Below are 16,667 nucleotides of genomic sequence, written 5' to 3' on the forward strand. Positions count from 1 at the left end.
GAAACTGTCGGTGTTTAGCATTCTCAGCCACCAGATCTGAGCCCCAGAGACAAATGACAACCTATGAGAAGATGATCCAACATGATCCACACCCAGCAAAACAGAGATATTGGAATAGACGGACAGCTTAAAACGAGAATAATAAAAATAAGAAAGTAAAGTGCATTCAGCTCCAGCAGTAAAATACTCTATGGGGCTAAATGAAAAGGAAATAAACAAAAAGAAAATTTTCTGGATGACTTGAAAGAAGAAGGTGATCCCTGTTGAAGAGCGAAATGAGTGACTTGGAAGACCACGTGGAGGGAATATCTCAAAGCACAGAGCGAAATGCCAAAAGATGAAAATAGCAAAGGAAAAACAAAATCAGCGTGGGAGACTCAGGAGATCTAATGCGGGAATCATAGGGGATCGGGTCCGAGCAGGCAGGGAGCACATTCAGGTCTCTTCCACCCAAAAAAATCCTCCCTGCTGAAACAACCACTCTGTTTCTCTCTTTTTTCTTCACAGCCAGATTTCTAGAAAAGCTGTGCCTACTCTGTTGTCCCCACCTCCTCCCACCCCTCTCTGCTCAAACCCTCAAGTCTCCTTCTGTCTCCAGCACCCCCAGCACCAGCTCAAGGCCCCAAACGCTCCCTTGGAGCTATGGCCATTGGACGCTTCTTGATCTTTTCTAACTTGACCTTTGGGTCACATTGGACTCTGCTTGTCCCCCTTTTCTTCTTTTTTTTATAGTCAAGTACTTTTATTTTTACAGCTCTATTGAGGTATGATTGACAGATAAAAATTATATATACTGCATTTAAGGTGTAAAACCTGGTGATTCAATCTCCATGTGCATCATCCCCTTTTCTTCTTGAAGCGTGCTCTTCTCTTTGGCTGCCCTGATACCACACTGTCCTCCGGTACAGTTCGTCAGCTCATCCCTGTTGGCCCAGGGCTTTCCCAGCTTTGGCACTGAAAGGCCCACGTCCCAGGAATCCCTCCACCCCAGGCAAACCAGAGCCGACGTCGCAAGCTCATGTCTCCTGTTCCTGAGTTTAGGTTCCCCCTACAAAGCAAGTTCTGAGACAAGGATTTGAATGGAAGTTGTTTATTTTGGAGGTGATCCCAGGAAACGCCAGCAGGGGTGTAAAGAAGTGAGACAAGGAAGGAAAGACGGCCAGTACCAGATGTGTTCAAAGATGTGTTATCAAGCAGACTCCAGCTGTGTGCCATGGGAGCTTAAGCTCTGTAAGGACTCCCTGGGCATCACCTGGGATCCAAATCTCAGAGTCACCGGGGTGAGGGAGCTGGGTATGTGTACACCCAGGTCCAGGCTTTGCCTAAGGCCTATTCCAGGAAGCCTTTCCCTGGCACTTCTCACCTGTCATGTGTCAGGCCAGGTGGGCGCTGGTGGCAACTACTGGCCATTGGAAGTCACTGAAAATATGAGGATCAAGGATGTAACTGGGGCATGTCCACATCTGCAACACACGACTCCACTCTTGACCCACAGGAAGTTCTAAGAACTTTGGCAAAAGTTCATGAACCACCTGAATTTAAACGGGTTGTGCTCATAAGCATTTTTTTTCTTCCCCATCTCTAAGTAATAACTCCGTCTTTCCTACCGCTTAAGCTGGAAAGCTTAGAGTCATTCTGTACTCTTCCCTTTGTCCCACACTCCACATCCAATCCATCCGCAAATCCTATTAGCCGGATCTTCAAAATAGAACCAGAATTCTTCCTGCCTTCACAGTTAACAACCTGGTCCCCAGTACCTGTCACTTGAGTTATGAGAGTAGCCCCAGGAGAGCCCCACAGATCGCCATCAGCAGGCCCAGAGCCCGACCCCAGGTCTCTCTCAGCCCAGCGCATCTGGTCAGCACACGGCGCTATTCCTTTCCCATAACTGCTAGCCGAGGCAAGAGCTGCAAGCTTGAGGCCTTAGGGATGATTCAAGTTCACAGACAGTCCCTCAGGAAAAAAAAAAAATCAACAATTGGAAGCACAGAATGAGTCCAAATACCAGCCCTGCCGTGTATTCACTAAATGACAATGGACAGGCTATGAGACCCCTCTGGGCCTCAGTTTTCTGAGCTATAAAATGGAGTTGGTAATTATCCCAGCCTCACCGAGTTATCATGAAGACTCAGTGACAGCTACTGCGTCTATCAAGAGCACAATACATGCTTGAGAAACGTTGGCTTTTGTTATTTTTATCCACCAAGAATGCGCTTTGCTTCCCTGGACCCAAAGTGGTAATTAACATGTGTCTTTCTACCTGAAATTAGACAATCATGAGTGATGTGCAGAGGAAGTAGGTTTGGACCCCCAACATGACTCAGAGACATGACCACAGCCCCCTGCTTCCCCGTTTCTCAACACACATATTAGAGGAAACTCTTAAGTTTCCTCTTCTGAGATGGGGGAACTTCCCTTGACCCCAGATAAACAGTTGCGTGGACCAGTGGCCCCCTGGGCAGAGCCGAGAACAGGATGTCTGCCCACTCCGCAGTCTGTGGGTAGTACGGGCATCTAGTTTCAGTACTGCTGAGTTGGGTGCAGGGGTGGGGGTGGGAAGAGACAAGTACAGAGGGCAACAGACAGTGACATGGACACCAGGCACCCCTTACCCCCTGGTTCAGAGCCTCCTCAACATAATCAGCTACTCTCAGTCAAAACAGGAAGGATTCCACTAGACAAGGGCACTTGCAGATCAATGCACTGCTCGATTCGGCGAACGTCTTCTCGCCCCTGGATCCAATTCAGGGATTGTCCGAAGGGATCACTGTGTTGAGTTGTGTTCAGCTGGGGGTAGTACCAGCCCTCTAGGGGGTGCTTTGGTCCTCACCGTGGCTGGGATGGGCACCTCTGGCATTTAGTGAGTGTTACAGGCTGAACTGTGTCCCCGCCTCCACCCCCACCCACTGCCAAAATTCAAACGTTGAAACCCTAACACCCAGAACCTCAGAATGTGACTCTATTTGGAGACAGGGCCTTGAAAGAGGTGATTAAGTTAAAATGAGGTCCTTAGGGTGAGCCCTGATCCAGTATGACCGGTATCCTTAAAAGAAGAGATTAGGACACACACGCAGGGAAGATCACAGGAGGACACCGGAGAGGAGACATGTCTCGCCAGAAACCAGCCACACTGACCCCTTCATCTTGGACTTCAGCCTTCAGAACTGTGAGACAATCCATTTCTCTTGTTTAAGCCAGTCTCTGGCGCTTTATTAGAGCAGTTCCAGAAAACACAGTGGGCAAGAACCACACAGGGAGCTGGCATTTTGAGAAGCTCTTACATTGCAAGAGCTAATACCTCAAAAAGGTCTGTTTGGAAAGAACATGAATCACTTCACCGAAGATCTTCACAGACCACAAATAGCCCAGAGGCACATGCTGATAGATATCTCCATTGTTGTCCTCAGGTTCTGACCAAGTCATGGTCTGGCCTGTGTGGGGAGCCTTGCCTTTCAACTGGTCTCCCCTTCCAGATTTTGCACAGGCCACACATCTTGGCAGGCATCTGATTCCATCCCCTAGCCTGGGCAAATCTCACCAGGGACTTTGAGGAAGTTGCTGAGTTGCACCTCCCTGCTCCCCCTGCTGGTCCACCTCAGGTAGGCAGTAAAGGAGCCCCGTCACAATGCGTCATGATTCAGAGGAGACTGGGGTATTTTCAGCTTCAGCTCAATCAGTGTTAACACGCAGAGCCCCCAGGACCAGCGTTGCTTCCTAAGAGCCGTGATCAGGGACTTGGTGAGTTTCCTCCAGATCCCAGAACTGGACACCTTCCCTAAGACCAGGGGTCCCTCCAGCTCACCATTTGCTCTCGACTGAATGTGTGTCCCTCCAAAATTCAAATGTTAAATCCTAGCCCTCAGTATGACGGTAGTAGAAAGTGAGGACTTTGGGGGGTAATTAGGTCATGAAGGTGAGGCCCTCATAAATGAGATTAGTCCCCGTATAAAAGGGACCCCAGAGAGCTGTCCCCTCTTCCACCCTGTGAGGACTCAGTGAGAATATGGTGTCTATGAACCAGAAAGCAGGCTCTCACCAAACTCAGAATCTCTCTGCACCTTCATCTTGGACTTCCCACCTTCCAGAAATTTGAGAAGTGAAGTTCTGTGGTTCAGAAGCACTCAGTCTGCAGTATACTGTTACAGCGGCGTCCACAGACTGAGATACCATCCAGCTGAACAAGTCCCCACGTCTTCACCCTCGAAAGGGTCTGGCTTACACCCCAGGGAACTTGCTTCATCCAGGCTGCTGGTTTCAGCTTGGGCACATCCATGTCAGTTCATGGAGAGGCAGGGAATTCCATGAAGAACAGGAGGCTCTCATTCCCAAGAACCAAGGGGCACTCGGGTGCAGACCCCATGCCCAGCCTCAGCCCTGGGACTTAGCAGGAACATTTCCGCTCACAGATCCAGTACGTAGTTTTGTCACAGGAGAGGTCATTCCAGGTGCCACCTTTGTCCATGCTGGCACAGTCCTCATCTTGGATGTTATTGGGTTCCTCTGGGCCCCAAAAGCTGGGTGGAGGAAAAAGTGGGTGTGGGGAAGAATGAATTAGATGGAGCACAAGGAATTTTTCAGGGGAGTGGAATGGCTATTCTATATGATACTGCGGTGGTGGACACGTGACATCATGCATTTGTCAAGACCCACAGCACATACAACACAAAGAGTGGACCCCAATGCAAACTGTGGGACCTCAGCTCATAATAATGTATCCATATTGGTTCATCAATTGTAGCAAACGTGCCACACTAATGCAAGACATTAATAATACAGGAAACTGTGTATGGGAGAGAAGAAATATCGGAAATATTTCTCAGTGCCTTCTGCTCAGTTTTTCCATAAACCTAAAACTCATGGTTCAGGGCCCTTCCTTCCATCCAACTATTTTTCCATCCTCTCAGAATTACTGGAACATGATGCATCATCCCTTCCACTCCAGTTTGTCTGTCCTGACTCAGTCCTACCTCTCTGTTCACCGGCTCAGTCTCCCTGATTCTGAATCAGTTTCCTGTATCTGGTGAGTTTCAGTGTCATCTTCCAAAAAACCCTTCCTTCACACCCATCATCCTCCCAAACCTCACTTTCCTTTAAAGCAGAGCCTGATTTGGTGATTCAGGTACATGGGATTTATTAAGAAGAGGAGAAGAAGCAGAAGAATGGGGCACGGGGAGGAGCTGAGCAAGGGTGTGGGCGCAGCCGTATGTGGCCTCGGCCTGACCCCACAGGGAGCTCTGGAGCACGAATAGCACTCCAGAGTTATTCCAACTTGACGCAAGGGGTCCAGGCTTCTCTTAGCCAGTCACTGGGTGTGGACTGACCCCAGTGGAAGTAGGGCAGCCTCCTAGGTGAACAGCTTCCATTCAGCTGAGGACAACTCTCTGGAGAAAATAAAACTGCGACCCATCATTAGCAGCCAAAGCCCCCTTTTGGGGATGGCCGCCCCAGCCCTGTGAAACAATCTGATCTGGGCCTCCTGGTGCCACACCATCCCATGCTTTCTCTACTGACAGAGACATGTGTCCATTCAGTAATCTTTGGTAAAAAAAAAAGATTTTCCCCAACAAAGCAGTAATATCTGTAATATATAAAGAGCTCCTAGATATCAATAAGAAAAAAGACCAAAATCCCAACATTAAAATACCCCAATGATACGAGCAGATAATTCACAGAAATTTTAATGCATATGGCTATTAAGCATATGAGAAGATACCCAACATCAGTCATTATAAGAGAAATGCAAATTAATGTTACATTGGGATTCCATTTTTCACCTATAACTAAACCAACGAAATTCCAAAAGTTTGATGAACATGTGGAAAAAAAAAGTCAAACTGAAGGAATAAATTGGTATAACCAGGGTGGGGACAATTTGTTAATATTTCTTTAAAGTACAAATACATACACTCTTTAAGAAAGTAAAGTATAATGGCCAAGAGTATGGACTTTGAAATTGGTTGGCACTGCTACCTGCTAGCTATCTGACTTGAGGCAGGTGCTTAACCAGTCAGAGCCTCCGTTTCCTCATCTTTAAAATGGAGGTCATAATTTCTTTATAGAATTATTAACAGGATGAAATAAACGGGTTAATATACGCAGAGTGAAAAAGAGAACATGAGATCCTGCTCATCCTTTCGGCAAATCAAAACACTCCTCTTCCTCCCACCCTAAAGCAGTCTCTCCTTTCTTTTTTTTTCCCCCCAACCATTGGTCTGGGCACTTGATATATTTGAGCAGTTGCCCTAAAAGGTGGACATGTTGTGATGGAGGAAAATTTAAGAAGTACAGGGACTGGAAGCCTTAACAGAAAAAAAGCACTTTCATGTCTCCTCTGTCCAGTCCAGCCTGAGATTCTAGGGAACCCTCTGGCTTGGATGGCACAAGGAATGACAGAGGAGCAGAGACCCCCAAAGCCCTGCATACTTGCCTCAAAGTGACAGGCGACCCGTCCAGCCACCTCCAGTCTCCTTCGCGGTTAATGTCACTCAGCCCCAGCCAGTACACCCGCGGAGAGCCGTGAGCTTTGGCCACAAAGTTCTGCAAATACAAACCCCATGCAGCCATCACTCCTTTTACACAATCCTCAGGGTGAAGGTTGCCCTCGGCCTTGTCCCACACACACTTGGAGCTTAGGAATGCCATCCCCAAGGCCCCTCCCAGTTCCCGCGGTGTGCAAAGCAGGAACACACTTCCCTTCCACTTGAGCATGTGCAGTAGAAATAATCAGGTTACTTTCTTGCAGGACCTGTGAGCCACCCTGCGCCTCAGTTTCCTCATCTGTAAAATGGAATGATAATAGTAGCCACCTCCTCATGGGTTTCTTCTGAGGACTGAGTTAATATGTATAAAGCGCTCAGAACAGTGCCTGGCAATAAGTTCCTGCAACATCTTAACATTGAACGTGACAACAATTAAGAAACATTTAACAACAACTGATGCTTTTGTTTCCCTGGTATGTCTGTCCCACCCTGCAGGCCTCCTCTGCATCCAGGCAGAAAAGAAATTCATTGCATCAGAAAAAAATGTATATGCTATGAGGTTTATGGTCAAGAACTGGTAGCTTGACCAGTTTAGCTGGACTTAGAAACCAAGCTACCTGGGCTCAAAGCCCAGCTCTGACACTCGTAAGAGATCACAGGCAAGTTGCTTAAGTGAACTGGGCTTTACTCATCTATGAAGTACTGGTATGTAATGTACTATGTACAAATGGTATTACTACCTAACTAGAGAAGTAGTAAGTCATTAAAGTTGTTTCCTGTAGGGGACGGCCTTTGTCTTCCCCCATGTCTGAACGCAGCATGGGGAAGCACCTGCTGGAGAGCAACTGGTGCCGTCCTTGGAAGTTAACTGCCCACAAAAGCTTATCTTGTCCTCGAAGACGAGCCAAGATGCCTTACTCTGCAAACAGGACGGCCTTGGGGATGCGTGAAAACACCACCCCTGCTTACTGGGCAGATTCTAAGAAAATCAACAGAATATTCTGGCCTGTCCCCCCTGAGTAGGGAAAGATACGGACAGCACTTGGCTGAGGTCCGAGAAAGGCAGTACAAAAATAAAAGTGCTGCACCACATGGGGGCTGCTGCAGCCATTGTCTGTCTGTCTTTGTTGTCTGTGTTTTGTAAATTCCCAGTACACCTCAGTAGGCCTCAACATTTCCACATACTCCACCTCTTCTCTGCACACACAGCTAAACTGTATTTCCCGGCCACTGGGAGGCATCGGCGTGTGCATGTGGCCCACTTTGTGAATGCGCATAAATGGAAGCGGGCCATCAGCATATGGCTTGCTCCACTTTCACCATTGAGCTGTGAGGATTGTTGAGTTACTGCAGCATAGCATAACCTCTCCTGATTTACACACTGATTCATAAGGCTGTTGTGAGGATGATGTTAATCCATGCAAGATGTTTGGAATACAGCCTGGAGAATAAAAAGTGTTACCTAAGAGATAGCCATTACTGTATCTCCACATTAGAAAACTGAGACTTGGAGAGGGCAAGTAAACACAATCAGGATTTGAACTCAAGCAAAGCATAGACTCTTAACCTTGCTGTTAAAAGTTTTAGTGGCTCAAAAGCAATTCCAATTTCTCTCCACCTAGGCCAGGGAAGGCTGTGTGAACCCTGGAAGAGAAGCAGAATGTCCCTGGGTTCTCAAGGGCTTGGAGGGGACATCTCACCTGCTCAGCAAAGCTACTGATGATGACCAAGTGAGAGTAATTCTCCTGGCAGAACATCCGGGCTTCATACCATGACTTCGGGCTTTGGGAGAAGTAGTAACACTTGCCTTCAAAGGAGAGCCAGCCCTCAGGGCAGGTGATCCTGGCACAGTCTGGAGATTGGATAGGATACTGTCAGAGTGACCACAGAGCCAGGGTCATGTACATGGTGTACCACATACAGTTGTGCAAGCTGTGCACTGCTCAACTCCAGGGAGCACCATTTACATAGACTACACAGAATTGCTCCCAGGATTTGTGCAATGTGCCGGCTCTGCTATGCCCCCCATCTTAGGGCAGTTCCCCGAGTCTCACTCACCTAACAAGCCCCGGAGTTCCACCAGGGACTGGTTGGTGTCAGCTCTTACACGGTCAATGTCCTTCTTCAGGCCAGCTAGCCCTGCCATGCCAGTCACTGTCAACAGGAGTGGACTAGAGGGTTAGAGACTCAAATCCCCATCTACCCACCCACTCACCACTGACTGCAGAAACACCAGAGAGAAACAAAGGCTGTTTCCCCACCACACCTATGTTCTGTGCGTGATAGTAGAACTCAAAAATGTCATGCTCAGGGACCAGGGCAAGCCCTAGAGCAAGTGACTCAGAGGAGGGATTAATCCCTGGTGCCTGGGGAAGAGTGGGGATGGTGAGCTTCCTGGAGGAGGTAAGTTCTGATGGAAGATGGTGATTCAGCAACTGTGAGGGGGGTGGGGCGCAGCAGGCAGGGGCCACCTTGGAGGCAGAGGTACAGAGGCAAGTGTATCAGGAAAAGGTGGTGCAATAGAGGTCGAGGGAAACCTGACAAGAGCGTGAGCTCAAAGTAGGATGAGGTCCAATGTCCAGGTTCTTGAATGCCAAGCCAAGGGTTTTTGTACTGGACTTTGGGCAGTGAGAAGCCACTGATGGGTTTTGAGCAGAGAAATGGCTTGATCTGAGGTGTGCAATGCGAGAGTGTGGAATGGAGCGATTTTCAGATTTCAGCAATCATGGTGAAGGCCATTCCAGCCCTGAAGACTCTTCTACAACTAATGTGTACATTCCCACACTCCCACGCAAACTTCCGTCTTCCAACTTGACATCCTTCCCTGTCACTCACCACCATTCCCAATTCATCCCCAAATCTAATCAATCTTCCCTCCTAAACCTTTCTACTCCACCTACTTCTCTCCACCCCCACAGCCACAGCTCTCATCCAAGCCACCATCCTCTCTTACGCCCCCAGCTGTACCATCCTCCTCCCTTGTACTTGTGATGTTACCTCCCACCACAGGGCCTTTGTACATGCCTGAGACCCTTGACAACACCCTCCACCCAAACCTGGTTAATTCCTTCTCTTCCTTACTCAGCTGTAGCACCATTTCCCTAGGGAATCCCATTATCAGTCTCCCAAAGATGAGGTCAAGATCTCTTCTTAGGCTTTCTCATAGAATTGCCCTCCTTTCTTTGGATGATTAATTATTTAGGTGATAATTTGGTAAATGGCTATCTATGCCTGTGCTGTCCAATAGAAACAAAATGTAATCCATATATGTGATTTATACTTTCTACTAGCCACATGTTCTAAAAGTCAAGAGATATAGGTAAAATAATTTGAATGCTATTTTTTACTTATTCCAATATATCCAGAATATCATTTCAATGGGTAATCTATGCTAGAGGTTTATTATTATTACTATTATTATTGTTGAGATATTTTACATTATTTTTTGTAGCAAGTCTTTGAAATTGATGCGTACTTTAGATGTACCACGCATCTCAGTTTGGAATGACCACATTCAAGCACTCAGGAGCCACAGCCGCTCGTGCCCACCGTTTTGGATAGCGGAGGCCTAGACACACACAAACACACACTTCACAAGGACTCAGAGTATGTCTGATGTGTTCAACATCCTACCACTCACCCCCTGCCCAAGTACTTAGCACAGTGCCTGGCAAAGATAGACTTGAAGGTGGTCTTGGTGTCAGGTTTGAGGATCACCCTGGGGCATGCATGGCATGAAGGAATGATTGAAAGCACTCACCATTTTCCCGCCATGCCATCTGCTGAAAGGTCAGCATCCTCAGTTCTTCCACCACCTCCTGGTCTATGAGGAGGAGTGCATCATGAGCCCAGGTCTTCCCATGCCCCAGGTGCAATCTCTCCACAAGCCCCATCCTCCTCCTACTCACACTTAATCAGGCTCACGACCAGACCAGTGCAGCCCAGGAGCAATGACACCACCACCAGCAGACACAGGTACACCATCAGTCTCTCCTCTTGGTAGCACCCCGGACCCTCAGCCTTCTGACTGAGCCAAGGCACTGGAGTTGCTGGGAGGCAGGGATGGGGACAGACAGACCAATACTGGTGCTTCAGAGAGTGAAGACGGGACCCTTGAGCCTTCTCCAAGAGCAAGGGGACAGTGGGCTGTGGTCACGACCATGTCATCAGACGGGGTCAGCGACAGCGTCAGGAAGAGATGACCCAGAAGGAGCCCCAAAGAGCACTTACTGTGCTTCATGGCCACCCTTTGCCCAAACTTAGCCCCCTCCCTGTCTCCAAAGGCATCTTCACCAACATCCCCATCTCCATTTCTAAATCCAGCACCGTCACTATCCCTCAACACAATGACTACCTCACCTAGACCCCCGAAGAGCACTTAACCTGTGTGCCAAGCATCCCACTACATCCCACTACATCACTGGGTCCTCACCCTTATGACAAGGATGTAAATACCATTCCAATTTTTCAAAGAAGTAAACGGCCTGGAAAGTTCACGCATGACATGGACCCAAAGCCACTCCTAACATCTACGATGCATTGTCTCCTGCTCGCCAGCAGCCCCTGGCCAAGCTGCTTCCCACTCAAGGAAGCCTGTGGGCCCTTGCACCAGGGGCAGCAAAAGCTTCCCTGCATCCTATACAAGCAGGAAGGCACTGGGCACACCCCGGGAACCGGGGAATCTCATCTAGACTCAGGGAGGAGGAGCTTCTGAAAGAGGTTTCATGGGCCAGGTCTCACACTGGAGCTACAGGTCCGACTCAGATATATTGTCCATCATGAGAGGGGAGGGAGAGGCACACCTGGAGGACTTACTGGCTGCGGACGGCGGGAATGGGGGATACTCCAAAGCAGCACCTGGGAAACAGAGAAAGAGAGTTTTATTCAGAAGTTGCTAAAAACCTGTTTTCCCTCCCCAGCCCCTCTGATTTTTTCTCTGGACAGAATTGGGGGACTGGACAGGTGTCCTCTCCTCTCATATTTCTTAAAGGGTCTCCCCACTGCTTACCCTGTTGTGGAGATCTGCAGGTGGCAGGGGTGACGTCCAGACCTGGAAAGGGTCAGAAAGACAAGGGTCACACAGAGCAGAGCTTCGTCCAGGTGAACAGAATGGTGCCAGGCCTGGATTCTCACCTGGGATCTTCGGGGTCTTGCAGGGAAGTGGGGGGTTCTCTGTTTTCTTCCCTGAGGAGGGAGGATTGGTTGCTAAGACCCAGAGAAAAACAAAGCCACCACCGGGTCACCTGTGCCCCCAGACCCAGCTCACCTGCCTTAGGAGGCCTGGGTGGAGCCATCCAACCTGGAGGAGAGAAGCTCAAAGTTAGACTTGGTCTGAGGATGGGAATGAGAGTGAAGGCAGGGACAGAAACGGAACTGAGACGGTCGCGGAGCATCAGGAACGGGCCTGGGCGGGAGAGCGGGACCGGGGCGAGGGGCGGCCACAGGGAAAACAGGAACAGTCAAATAGCAATCATGGATTACCCAGGATTTTACCACTTTAAAATTGAAAGTCCCACATCCAAGGAAATCTTCTCATCCCTGGCAAACTGGGGCAGCTGATCACCCCACGTTGAAGACAATGTTGTGTCTGGAGATGGGGATGGACTTGAGGTTTGGATCGGGGACAGCAACGGACATGGGGGTAGGACTGTGCCTCAGGACATGGCTGGCCTGGAGAAAGAGCCATGGCTCCCTTTGGGGATGGTGAAGAAGTTGAGGTAAGGTTGTTGTGTTGGGGGTTGGTGATGGCACTGGATTTGGAAATGGAGGCCCTAAAGATGGGGTGGCTGGGATCAGTCCTAGAGCTCGCTTGGAGGATCGTGTTGAGGCCAAGTTGAGACACACAGACAATAGAGTCCAGTTTACCTCCTACCTCATGCTGAGCCACCCAGTGCCCAGGACCTCCCAGACTGGCCCCAGCCTGGATGCAGGAATGGGGTCTGCACAGCACCTTCCTGCATGGAATGGCCCCTGTCCAAGGGTGCCAGGGGGGCACAGTCAGGGACCCTGGTGGGAGCTGACTCAGGGAAACCTCAAAGCCCCCACTTTTATACCCATTTATCATATTCTTGTTGAGTCCCTGGCCAGGCACGGACCATGCAAGTCTAAAGGCAAATCTGGACCCTGGGAGTGAATGTGGAGCCAGCGGTCTTCTCACAGTTTCTGAAACACAGGCTTTTGTGTCTCAGAGACTTTGCATCTACTGGTTCTCCTCTAGGCTTGGCTTCCTAACAAACTCCTACTCAGCCCTCAAATCCCATTCCAATGATCCCCTCTGCCACCCAATCCCACCATTGCAGGCACAGCCCTCAATTCCCCTTGGGGTTCTCCCATTTTCTTGGCTCCTCCCCTGTCAGACCTGCTCACCTGAGGCTGTGCCCAGAACTGCCTCCCCCATCAGACTGAGCAATCCTCAGGAATAGGGCGGAGGCATGGGCATCGCCACCATCATGGTGCCTGGCATAGCCTGAGTACATATGAGGCCTTCTGGGGACTGTGCTCACATCTCAACACTAGGCCTCTACCAAGTCTTCTTACCTGGCTTGGGAGGAAGGTCCTTGTACGGTGGTGCCGAATTCTCATAATCCTCTTCCTCCTCCTCCTCTCTGGTTCCTTCCAGAGGAAAGGCAAGTCAGAGCCCAGCCTCTTCCCTCCCCTGTCCCTCAGGCCCACGGTGGGGATGCTGTGACCTGGATCCTGACCACCCCGGCCCCCAGCCCCAGCCTGGCCAGGGCCCTACCTGGCAAGTCCCAACGACCAGGATTAGTATACAGCATGTGCATGGCTGGAGCTAGTCCAGGAGCCTGAAAAGGTGCAGCCAGAACTCAATAGATTTTACCCCCCGTCCCTCCTACACAGGTGCCTAAAACTTCTCATAGTTCCCTTTTTCTTTAAAAGTCAAGGGCATGCAAATCTCTCTTGAGGGAAACCCCAAACCACACACATACATGTGCACACACACGGATACCTTGATCGGCCTGGTTGTGGTGAATATATAATTGGTCATGAAGTTGTACACTTTAAACATATACAATTGCTGATGGTCAGTTATACCTCAATAAAGCTGGAAGAGAAAAAAATCAACAGCCTGTCTTTATTTGAGCTTTCAGTAGTTTGTTCCTCATGGATTTATTATTACATTTCTTTTTTATTTTTAAAATACCGGATTACAATATAATTTATCTTGGGCGGGAAAAAGTAGAAGTCTGAGATCAAGGTGTTGGCCAGGCCATGCTTTCTCCAGAAGTTCTGTCACTTCCTGCTGCTGGGGGCCCCGCGAGCTTGTGGCCCCATCGCTCCGATCTCTGCTTCTGTCTTCACACGGCCCTCCCCTCTGTATGTCTCAAATCTTCTTTCCCTTTCTTGAAGCTAGATGCTGTGTTGGTGGCTTTGAAGAGGCAGGAAGAAGCCTGAGCCAAAGAAGGCAGCTCTAGACCCTGGAAAAGGCGAGAATAACCCTCCCACCAGTGCCTCTGCAGAACTCTAGCCCTGCTGACACCGTGGTTTCAGACTCATGGAATAGTTAAAACTTCTGTAAAAGAATCCATTTCTGTTTCTTGAAGCCACTACATTTGTGATAATTCATTACAGTAACTGTAGGAAAGTATTACAGGCCCAAAGGGCAAGACCCCAGTTCTCCTTTTTAAGGGCTTTCCATTAAAAGTAAAAGGAAATGCTATTCAAATGGTCTTAAACAATAAAGAAGGTCCCACCAGAATCATGCACGAGTTAGAATATTGGGTTGAGTTGCTGGGACAGAGATTCAGAACAAGAGTAGTTTAAATAAGAGAATTTCTCATCTCATAGTCTAAATGTAAGCAGTTCACAGTCTCGGCCAGTGGAAAATCTTCTCCAGCACCTGAGAGGGGGGTGGCCCCAGCCCTAGTGGAGGTGGGAGGGAGGCTGCAGAAAAAGCTCCCTTTCCAGAAAAAGCTCACCCCAGGGGCTGGGCCTTCCCCAGTACGCTGCCTGAGGTAATATGCAGACCTTCCCAGCATGCGTGTGAGGATACAGATGGCCGGATGGCCATTCCCTTTCTGTAGATGGGGAAATGGAGATTTGTCTAAAAGGAAGGCTGGGTGGTCTCACGGTGGTGGGGGTGATGGCTGCATGGCCAAGGCCATCCTTTGGACCCCGACACACAGTAGGTGCTCAGGAACTGTTATTGGAATCCAGTGCCATCAACTGGGTATCACATTAGGCCATGGGTCCCAGCTAACCCCAGCTCTGCCCCATTCTTGCTGTGTGACCTCAAGGGAGTAGAGCAATGTCTCTGAGCAATGGTCTCCTGATACATCCAGAGGAGACTGGGAATACAGTAGCTCTTTTATCCATTCAGGAGATATGTACTGATGAACCATGCATGAGGCTCTGTTCTAGGTACTAGTGATCCATTGATGAACCCATCCCCACCAAAAAAAATATCTTGCAATAAAAAGGAGGATCATAGAATGGAAATCATACAAGGCATGTTCTCAGACCAGAACTGAATTCAGCTAGAAATGACAGGATGAGATCAGGAAAATCCACAAATATTTGGAAATTAAATCATACCTGCGGATCAAAGGAAATTAAAAGCTAAAAATAGTTTTACTTGAATGAAAGGGAAAGCACACCCATCAAAACCTGGGGGGCCCAGCAAAAGCAGTACTGAGAGAAATGTAGAGTATTAAATGCTTACATTTAATAAGGTAGCCAGGTATGTTTGAAAGTTGCTAAGAGAGTAATTCTTTAAAAAAATTAATAAATAACGCTTTTAGAAACATCTTTTTTGCATGTGTTTCCAGACACTTCTCTATATGCATGTCAGAACTGTCTACACATCCATTCACTGAAATAACACTGATTGCAACTAGACAAGAAACACTTATAAAAATGTGGTTTTTTTACGTCATTAACCACACCTCTACACACATTGCAAAATGGTTAGCACGTGCATTTGCTGATATTAATTAACTCTTCTAATCTTGCTGAGCAATTAATGCTCTAAGAACCATTTTTTTTTTACACTTCTATAAACACTTCCTATAAACTAGTGGGTGTATATCCAATCCATACCCTACAATAATGTTTCCTGAGAGTAGATCTTAAAAGTTCTCATCACGAGAAAAAAAATTATAGCTATGTGTGGTGATGGATGTTAACTAGACTTATGGTGGCACCGCAATATATACAAATCTCACTACATGCAGAATTATCGAATCATTGTGTTGTACAGCTGTAACTAACATAAGGTTATATGTCAGTCATATCTCAATTAGAAGAAGAAAAAAGTGATCAGGTAAGGCCTGACAGTTGAAATAGAGTGAAGGACGTTGCAGGAAGGCCATGGATGAGTGAATGTGTGGAGGAAGAGCTTTCCAGGTTGTGCAAAGGTCCTGAGGATAGCAAATGCCTGGTGTGTTTGAGAAACAGGAAGTCTTTTATCCTATGTGTCCCCTACTCAGTGAGGCTTCCTAAAACAATTCTTTTTTTTAAGTTCCAAGACAGCCCTTCTTGATACACTATTCATTGTGTTTTTCCTTAACAGTTATCACCATCTGACAATCCATATATCTCACATGTTGATACTGTCTACTGCCTGTCTTCCCCTCCTTAGTGACTCAGCTTCACTGCCTGCCACACAGTAGCTGTCCAATGGATGTTTGTTAAATGAATGAATGATCATTATGCCCACCAAGCCCTGACTAAGGCCACCCATGAAGCCAGGCCCACCCAGGCTCACTAGTCCCCCCAACATCAGCCAGCTGTCTCTGATGCAAGCAGCACCAATCCCAGGGCAGCCCCTGGACTGAATCAGAGGCACTGTCTTGTCTGCCCCGTAGGCAGAAGCAAGGCCTTCCCCCAGAGATTTTCTAGGCATCTCTGACCTTGTTTTTTCCTCCTCGCAGCCCGGAACTGAATTACCCATAACATCTGATCTCCCAACCAGCAGACCGTGGAGAGGTGCAGATGCCACCCAGAATTTTCCTTCTCCACACCCTGCCGCATCTGGGTCCTCTGAGGCTGTTCTGCTCACAAAGTGCTAACTTAGACTCTGCCTGGGGCTGACCAGATGGGCCAGGACAGGGTGGCAGAGGAAAAGGGGGGGTGGGAGTGGGCAGCTGTGGGCAGTGAAACTTGGGCATCTGGGGAGTGTGGGCAGGGAACACAGGAAGGCCTCTCTGTCAGATGGTTGGTAGAGAAAAA

General features: G+C 48.4%; 1 protein-coding gene across 2 annotated transcripts; it reads right to left on the reverse strand.

The window, feature by feature from the left end:
• Positions 1 to 1,057: 1,057 nt before the first annotated feature.
• Positions 1,058 to 13,325, reverse strand: CLEC17A (C-type lectin domain containing 17A). 2 transcript variants are annotated; one of them, XM_017655190.3, is made up of 12 exons: positions 13,219 to 13,325; positions 13,017 to 13,091; positions 11,746 to 11,778; positions 11,613 to 11,663; positions 11,488 to 11,529; positions 11,295 to 11,336; positions 10,388 to 10,528; positions 10,240 to 10,302; positions 8,538 to 8,633; positions 8,180 to 8,331; positions 6,428 to 6,537; positions 1,058 to 4,514 (listed from the first exon to the last, which is right to left on the reverse strand). In XM_017655190.3, exons 1-12 carry the CDS (start codon positions 13,259 to 13,261, stop codon positions 4,382 to 4,384), a joined length of 981 nt encoding a protein of 326 aa, XP_017510679.2. In that variant the 5' UTR covers positions 13,262 to 13,325; the 3' UTR covers positions 1,058 to 4,381. The 2 variants fall into 2 exon arrangements, with proteins under 2 accessions (XP_017510679.2, XP_017510681.2); XM_017655192.3 differs by lacking the exon at positions 1,058 to 4,514 and having other exon boundaries at positions 6,434 to 6,777.
• Between the last annotated feature and the right edge of the window lie 3,342 nt (positions 13,326 to 16,667).

This window comes from Manis javanica, chromosome 13 (genome assembly GCF_040802235.1).
Source record: "Manis javanica isolate MJ-LG chromosome 13, MJ_LKY, whole genome shotgun sequence".
NCBI lineage: Eukaryota > Metazoa > Chordata > Mammalia > Pholidota > Manidae > Manis > Manis javanica.

Bases quoted from the DNA above. Each gene is read 5' to 3' on its own strand.
- CLEC17A (XM_017655190.3), bottom strand. From the start codon at position 13,261: ATGCACATGCTGTATACTAATCCTGGTCGTTGGGACTTGCCAG. The intron at 11,337-11,487 runs GTAAGCAGTGGG...TCTGTTTCCCAG, and splicing joins CTGCAGATCTCCACAACAGG to GTGCTGCTTTGGAGTATCCC. The intron at 6,538-8,179 runs GTGAGATGTCCC...TTGTATTTGCAG, and splicing joins TCAGTAGCTTTGCTGAGCAG to AACTTTGTGGCCAAAGCTCA.